The sequence below is a fragment of the Phaenicophaeus curvirostris genome, chromosome 5 (assembly GCF_032191515.1).
Source record: "Phaenicophaeus curvirostris isolate KB17595 chromosome 5, BPBGC_Pcur_1.0, whole genome shotgun sequence".
Classification (NCBI taxonomy): Eukaryota; Metazoa; Chordata; class Aves; order Cuculiformes; family Cuculidae; genus Phaenicophaeus; species Phaenicophaeus curvirostris.
The window spans coordinates 43,269,710-43,277,961 of record NC_091396.1 but is presented as its reverse complement, the minus strand read 5'-3'; the positions used below and the strand labels follow the sequence as shown (position 1 = coordinate 43,277,961).

Below are 8,252 nucleotides of genomic sequence, written 5' to 3'. Positions count from 1 at the left end.
GGGGCTGCTGATTTGTACACTAAGCCGAAACGCTCCCTAAGAAGATTACAGATGGGAGCTCGTCTGTGCTCTCACCTCTGGGAGCAGCCTTAGAAAGAGGGAGCTGAACCCGAGACGCGGCCGGACAACAGGAGGCGCTGCGACTTTGCACAACCCGGGGTCCCCCTCCCCGCCCGGCCAGCCGGCGTCCCGGCGGGGGCGTCCCGAGGGCCCGGCCCGCTTGGAAAGCGGCTCTGCCGGGCGCCACGTCTGCTCCGCCTGGCTCAGCGCCTCCGCGGTGTGTAGCAGCATCCCCGGTTTGTAGCAGCATCCCCGGGAGCGTGGCCGGCTCCGTGCCTGCTCTTTTTTTTTTCAGGTACAGGGTGAGCCCGGCGTCCCGGCAAGTGTCGCTCCCGCGGGGTCGGGCTCTGGGTCACCCGGCGGGGAGGTGCCGCCAGCGGGGTCGCTCGGACCCCCGCACCCCTCCTAGCCCGGCCGTAGAGTTTCTGAACAGACGTCAAGTACTGAAATGAATAGGCCGCCACCGAAGGGTCTCTATTTTCAGACGTATAGACCGCTTCCATTAGTGAAAGAAGGAGGGTGCGTACATGAAGACAGCAATTTTCATATCTCTTAGATTTCCCACTGGGTTTTGTTCCAATTTCCATGGGTGTAGTTTGACCATTTGAGAACGTAGGGTTTTAATCCAGCGCTTTTATCTATTTTATTTCATTCAAGACACATTTTGATCCCTTGTTCTCGCCTGCTGATTCCAGAGTTTTGTTTGTTTCCAGGATTTGACTTAATTCTGTTGCCAGATTTAAAGAAAGAAGGACTAGGAGGGAAAGAACAAAGAATGGGATAACAGAAAACGCATTTAGAGGACAAGTTAAAACATATTTGTAGAGGCGGAGATATGGTATATCTCGTCACATGAATCCTGGGTCTCTCTGTACAAAAAAACTTTAAAATCGTATCTGTTAGGGTGACGTTTTTGCAGATCACTCGAGGACAAATCACTGTGGAAGCAACTCTGATCCTTCTGGATGATAAACGTGCCCGGCACAAATTCAGACTTGGATGCGTATTTTAGTCTGTGTGGTACAGTACGCAAGCCTTTTTCAAAATCCCAAGAAACTTTATTTCTCCTTCAAATACCCATTGCCCAGAAAGTTATTTGGGTTGTGTTGGTTTTTTTTTTTTTCGTTCGTTGGTTGGTTGGTGGTGGGTGTGTGTTCTTTAGTTTTATCTTTCTTTTTTTTTTTTTTACTGTCAGGTGACAAAAGTTCTAGTAGCTGGGTAGGAACAAACTCATAAAGGATAGGGTAGAGAAACCCAGGAAAAGTCTGTGGTCTTGATTTAAGCTCGAAGAGCTGGACAGAACAGGAGCAAAACCCGAAAATGTTCAATCCGTATGCAGAAAATGCGAGATTCTCTCTATAATAATAAAAATCGTTGTTCAGTGACAGTTTGTTTTATCGGTATCGCCCCTTTTAACCTTTTACCAGTCTGTGTAGATTCCTCCTGCTCTGTCCTTTCTGAGAATTCAAGTTAATGAGCAAGAAGTTGGTAATGAGATACCCGCTACTTATTATTGTTGCTTCTGGGCGCCTGGCACAACAGAAGGCTTCCAAAGGAGCCTTCTGGGCTGCAGGCTTTCCACAGTAAAGGTATAAAATGGTTCCAGTGACTCACCTGATGTTTGCCAAGGGGAAGTTAATATCGGTGGATCCGCATTCAAGCCTCTGTCCGCATTTATTGGGTGCCTGTAGTGCTATGTCTCAGCGTGGTGACTCACATGATTTCTAAATGCAAGGCACCAGAAAAGAAATATCATCACCATCCACACAGGACAGCAGCCCCGTTTGAAGGGCTAGGGGGAGGGGGAGGGGTTTTGGGGGGCACAGAGCCGAGTCCTGCCGCTCGCAGCCCGGAGAGCCGAGTCCGGTCCGCCTCCCCGAGGGCGCTGGGAGCTGGGGGGGCCGAGGCAGGGGCGGAGGGCTCCTCGGAGGTACCTGTTCTGCAACCAGCTTTGAAGTGAGGGGCAGGAGCCGGGGGGGCGTGGGATGGAGGGGAGCCTGCAGACTGCAAGACTCGGGACTTTGGAGCACGTCCCGGTCTTCACGTTAAAGGAGCATCTACTGGACTTTAGTAAATATTGCCCTTAATCTCAAGGGTTTAAGACTGGATGGCCCTTTGCATTCTCTCCAAACAGAGGGGGCTGCCCTTCTCTTATCTACCTCATTTAATTTCCACCGATCCCTCCTAGCATTTGTCCTGTCCATCTGAAAGGGTGGGTTCCGCCCTCCCCCTTCCTATTCTCTCCCCCTCTCCCACCTCTGTCTCTCCTTCTTTCCCCACAAGCTTAAACCAATTACGCCGCTTTGCAAATAAAGTGCCGCCCCGGGGGGAGTTGCAGGCGAGGGGAACTGCCTTGTTTGCAGGTGCATCTCCGGCTTTGTAGGTGCGAACGCCTTTGTGCGGCGGACAAATGGGGAGAGGAGGAGGAGGAGGTGGGTACTTCTGCGACGTAAGATCCACATCAGCTCAACTCCACTCACATCCCAGCCGGCACTTCCTCACTTTCTCAACTGTCTCGCCCCACACCGCTCCCTGCCTCCTTTTTGGCTCGTTATAGAGGAGAATTCAGCACCCCCCGCCCCTCCTCAGAGCTGGCTTCCTGCTAGGTCGGGTTTTCGGGCTCTTTTCCTGCTGCCGGTCGCTCACTTGCAAGAGGGCTGGATGGTTACACCGGGCAGGTTGGCTCCATAATGTTAGGGACTGTGAAAATGGAAGGGCATGAAACCAGCGACTGGAACAGCTACTACGCCGACACTCAGGAGGTGAGTAAATCCCAGGGTCTGGCTCCGCTGCTGCCCCTCTGCAAGGGGGAGGAGGGGGCCGGGGTGGGAGCTGGAGGGTCGCGAGCGATCGGTTTGCGCTCCAGATCCCGCCAGCGCAAACGTAGCTCCCCCCTCCCTCCGGCGCTGAAGCCGCTCAGGCTTCCCCGAGGAAAACGCGGCTTCCCGGGGTCCAGAGAGGCGTTCGGGGGAGACCCGGGGCGGCCGGGGGCGCGCCGGGAGGGCCGGGGGCAGCCCTGGGTCGGGGTCGGGCGGGCTCGGCGCTCGCACAAAAGCGCCCCGCGAACTCGCGGCTCGGGGCGGGCGACTCTCCGCGCCTGCGGCCCCGGCTCCTTCCCGGCGGGCGGCGGGGGCCGAGGCAGCGCGTCCCGGGGCGGGGGCAGCGCCTTCCCCGGGCTCCTCGGCGGGCCCCACGGCCTCTGTGCGCGCCCTCGCCGGGGGCCTCACCTGTTAAAGGCGGGCGAAAAGAAAGGGCGGAGGGGAATCGCCGTTTGTTCGTCCTTTGCCAGACGGGCCCCTGCGGCGTGCGCTGCTGCCGCGGGCCGGCGGGCGGCGCTGCCGAGAGCGGCCCCGGCGGCCGCGGAGGGAGGGGGGGGCCGGGCCCGCCGCCCCGGCACCCCGGGTGGCGCTCTCGCCCCCCGCGCCCGTTTGACAACACGGTGCGAAGCGCGGGGGTTGGGGGTGGAGAACCAGCCCAGGCGGCAGCAAGTCCGAGAGAAGAGAGGGCCGCGGGGCCCGGGGTGGGCGCTGCGCCGCCGCGGCTCTGCCGAGCGGGTCCCCGGGAGGAGCCGGCAGCGCGGCGGGTCCCCGCCCGGGAGGCGGCTGTTTCGAGGAAGTGCGGGAGCGAGACGGGCGCCGAGGTGCGCGCAGCCGGGCGTTGCATCAGCGCACCGGGCACACGGCCCCCCGGCCCCCACGCCTCGTCCCGGCACCCTGGAGCTGGCACGCAGCGCAGGCAGATACGTGTCACCCTGCCGGCGTCCTGCTTCAGAGAATAAAGTCGGCTAAGGGCAAACAAGGGTCATCCTAATTATGTGCCGTTTCCAGACTCGTTTATCCTCGCCGTGCTCGCTGTCCACAAACATAAAGTTAAGCGACCTTCGCTTTTGCTATTTTTTAGCCTCGGTCTTTTCTTCTCCCCTGCTATTTAACTGGAATCACGTCGTGGATGCAAGGTGGGAGACCCATCCACGTTCTACCATCTCAAATAATCAATGTGATCCTCTAAATTAAAAGCGCTCTCATAAGCCCGTGGAATTTGTAGTGAACAGTAATGAATTTTATATCAGAGAATAGTTTGGATTGGAATGGACCTTAAAGATCATCTAGTTCCAACCCCCATGCGATGGGCAGGGAATTATATACATATATTTAACCGTAGCCTAAAGATCCTTCCCTTAGCCGTAATGCCTTTGTTCGAAGTAAACTGGGAATGCCTTTCTCCAAAAGCAAAATTTCAGGCTCCCCAGTTCTGCCTTTACCAAGAGCTGTGTTACATAGTAGGGTGCTTAGGGTGCTGCAATTTTTTCACGGCGGGCAGTTGTAGAAAATCTCAGGCAGGGAAAGCTTGTCGTACTTTGGGAAAGTTTGTTTGTTTGTTTTTAAACTTGAATTTAAAGGCTGACTTTATAGAAGATGCAGACGAGGGGAAGCTTTCCACAGAGAAAATATGCGAATGTGAGCTGTTGTTTTTCTGTTCTGTTAGATTTTTGGGGGTGGCAGTGTTTGGGGGGGAGGGGGTTGCATGGGTTTGGAGGGGTTTTTTGGACAAGATATTATCGCATTTTCTTTAAGAACAGAAATTGAAATCAGTGCAGGTTGGGAGGGACGGGTGAGATTATTTTAAGAAAATTCGGGCAATTGAATTTGTCCTCGGCACAGTGCACGCCCTTAAATTTCAATAATCTCGGGAGTTTAAATATTCAGGTAGCAAGATGGGACACAAAATCAGCACAAACGCGGGAATACTCTGGGAGGAAACCTCCTGCCGGGGCAGCTGAAGCCCTCAGCAGCTCTGCGGAGCCGCTCCGGGGGGGCCGTCGGTCGGTGATCCCGGCGCATCCCGCCGCGCAAGCCGCAGCACGCCGGTAAACCGAGGCCAGGGGGCTCCTCTCTGTATCTAATTTATAAACACGTATAAATATAAATTAGATCTTTGCATCGCGCCAGCGGCCTTTCGGTGCGGCTTTTGGGAAGCGCTTTCCGTGTGTCGGGAGGCAGACGGTGTCCCGCGGCAGGACGTTTGCACGGCTCGCTTGGCAGAAAGGGCAGATCCGGCCCCGCTGGGATCCTACCTCTCTCCCCCCTAACCCCTTCTCTCCGTTTCACTGCCCTAGGCCTATTCCTCGGTACCCGTGAGCAACATGAATTCGGGGCTGGGCTCCATGAACACCATGAACACCTACATGACCATGAACACCATGACGACAAGCGGCAACATGACCTCCAGTTCTTTCAACATGTCCTACGCCAACACGGGGCTGGGAGCCGGGCTGAGCCCCGGTGCCGTGGCCGGCATGCCTACAGGCTCCGCGGGGCCAGTGAACGGCATGCCAGCTGGTGTGGCCGCCATGGGAACGGCGCTGAGCCCCGGTGGCATCAACGCCATGTCAGCCCAGCCAGCCCCCATGAACGGGCTGAGCCCCTACAGTGGTATGAACCCCTGCATGAGCCCCATGGCCTACACCCAGTCCAACCTCGGCAGGACACGGGACGCCAAAACCTTCAAGCGGAGCTACCCCCATGCCAAGCCACCCTACTCCTACATCTCCCTCATCACCATGGCCATCCAGCAAGCGCCCAGCAAGATGCTGACGTTGAGTGAGATCTACCAGTGGATCATGGACCTTTTCCCCTACTACCGGCAGAACCAGCAGCGCTGGCAGAACAGTATCCGCCACTCGCTCTCCTTTAACGACTGCTTTGTCAAGGTGGCCCGGTCCCCCGACAAGCCCGGCAAAGGCTCCTACTGGACCTTGCACCCCGACTCTGGCAACATGTTTGAAAACGGCTGCTACCTCCGCCGGCAAAAACGCTTCAAGTGCGAGAAGCCAGCGAACAGCAAAGCCCCTCAGGAGGGCAGGAAAGATCAGGCCGGGGCCTCCAGTTCCAGTTCCAACTCCCCCCTGCACAGAGGCCACAATAAACCTGTGCAGCTGGACACAGCCACCTCCCTCTCCAGCTCCAACCCATCCACCAGCCCCCAGTCTGTGGACCACAGTGGATCGAGCACGGAGCTAAAGACCTCGGCCTCCGCCGCCTCCTCCACCATCAGCTCCGTCCCCACCTTGGCCTCTGTTCCGCACCCTCCTCACTCCTTAGCCCATGAACCCCAGCTCCACCTCAAGGGCGATCCCCACTACTCCTTCAACCATCCCTTTTCCATCAACAACCTCATGTCCTCCTCGGAGCAGCAGCACAAGCTGGACTTCAAAGCCTACGAGCAGGCACTGCAATATTCCTCCTACGGGGCCAGCATTCCTGGTGGGCTGCCCCTGGGCAGCGCCTCCATGGCCGGCCGGAGCAGCATCGAGCCCTCGGCCCTAGAGCCCTCCTACTACCAAGGTGTGTATTCCAGACCCGTGCTAAACACCTCCTAGCTCTGCACCCCCCCTACCCCGTGCTGAGGGCGAACCTCTTTCCCCCAACCTTTTCCTGGCTTCTCTCCCTCTTTTCTCTCTCCCTACGACAAACCGAGGTGTTTCCGCACGCTGTGTGCAAAGGACTGTTACTTTTTAATTGTCTCACAATGTGTTGTGTGTTGTTACGATCCACCACAACCTCCTGCAAAGCCAGCCGCGTCCCTCTTGTATATACCCCCTCCCGCTACCTAGCCCCTCTCCCCAGAGATTCCCTCTAGCCTTTGCAGGGTGTTATTAAAAGGAAGAAAAAATTGTTGAGCTTGTAAACTACTTGTTTGTGCTTTCCGCTCCCTCTTCTCCCCCCTTCTGTGCTCTATAATCTCATGTAAGTTTACAGGTATGTGGCAATACTTTAACAATACGGAGATGAAGAAGCGAGTAGACATGTAAGACTTTTTTTAATTAAAAAGGCTTTGAAGGACAATACTGCTGTGAAGTAGCAAAACACTAAGAGAATCTCAAAGCAACAAGAGGACTATTTACTTTCTCGGATCATCCTTTTGATACTTGCAAAATAAACCTTTGGCTAGTACAACCCGCATACACCCAGATGCTGCGGGACGGATCCTGCACTCCCGAGGGGACCAACTGGAGCTTTGGAGTGCAGGATGCGACCCTTATTTTTTCCAAGTGTTACCTGTCTTGGGATGTAATATAAAGTCACAAGAGGTCACAGCCAGTTGGATATTTTTTTTCCTTCCCATCTGTTACTGAAGATTCTCGTTCATCAGGAACTCTTGACATGTGGATGACATGCTTATTTAATTTAAGTGTCTTCATTGTGTACCAGCTAGAACTGTGTATCTACAACACGGTTATTTACCCCTCCCCCAGGAAACGTTGGCTATTACACCGATGCAAGAAAAAGAGGAGAGCTGTTTCTCTCCCCTTTTCCAACTTGTTTAATAAATTCCACATCCAATTTTTTTGTGGCCATTTAATTATTGCCGTCGTTAGCTTGTTTCATCCAGTGTTAATGCACTTTCCACAGTTTTACATGGTGTTAGCATAGCCAGACGGGTTTTATTATTATTCCTGTTCGCTGTCTCAATGTTCTTAATTTATTGCATGGTTTATATTTTTTTTCTTTCTTTACAGCTGGAAATTGCTTTAAATGACAGTTTAAAAAAAAAATTACACGTGAATTTAAGAAATTTTGTTAATTTTATAAATGTGATTGTAATTGAAAAAATATTTTGATTTAAAACGATAACTGAGAATTTAATGCGTGAAGTATGGTTTTGATCATTTGCAGTTAAGGACTTTAAATAAATCAAATGTTAACAATTAAAGACTTTGCTGCTTTTTTCCGAAATTTCTGGGGCGGGTTGCGGAGGACAGAGACGCTGTGCCAGGGAAACAAACGTGCCGCTAAAGCGCGTATGTGGAGAGGAACGATTCGTACGGCCAAGCAGCTTGTGCGGAGGGCTCGGAAGGGGCCGGTGCTGCCGCGGTCGGGAAGAAGATGCGCCCGCAGGGTGTGTTTGCGGGGCGTTGCGGTGGCACCGCTGGCTGCGAGTGTGTATGATGGCGTCCTTTTCCTATTTTTTTTTTTTTTTAATTCACAGTGCCGGCGTTGTTGAGAAAGGGAGGGAAAAATTCACCTGAGGCGGTGTAAGCTCCCGGTGCCGGGGCGGCGGCTCTCAGACCCGGCGTTTCCCCGCTGGACGGGGCGACGCCCGAGGGGAGCATCCCTAGAGCTGCTCCGCTTCGGCCCGGGACGAGCTGCCCTCCTCCCTCCCTGCAGCCCTGGCTCGGATCCACCCCCGTA

At 54.5% G+C, this 8,252-nt stretch overlaps 1 protein-coding gene across 1 annotated transcript; it reads left to right on the top strand.

Annotated features, from left to right (window-relative positions):
- Positions 1 to 2,335: 2,335 nt before the first annotated feature.
- FOXA1 (forkhead box A1) lies at positions 2,336 to 7,752 on the top strand. Its single transcript, XM_069858456.1, has 2 exons — positions 2,336 to 2,822; positions 5,177 to 7,752. The coding sequence occupies exons 1-2, from the start codon at positions 2,751 to 2,753 to the stop codon at positions 6,437 to 6,439; spliced, it is 1,335 nt and encodes a 444-aa protein (XP_069714557.1). The 5' UTR covers positions 2,336 to 2,750; the 3' UTR covers positions 6,440 to 7,752.
- The last annotated feature ends 500 nt before the right edge of the window (positions 7,753 to 8,252 follow it).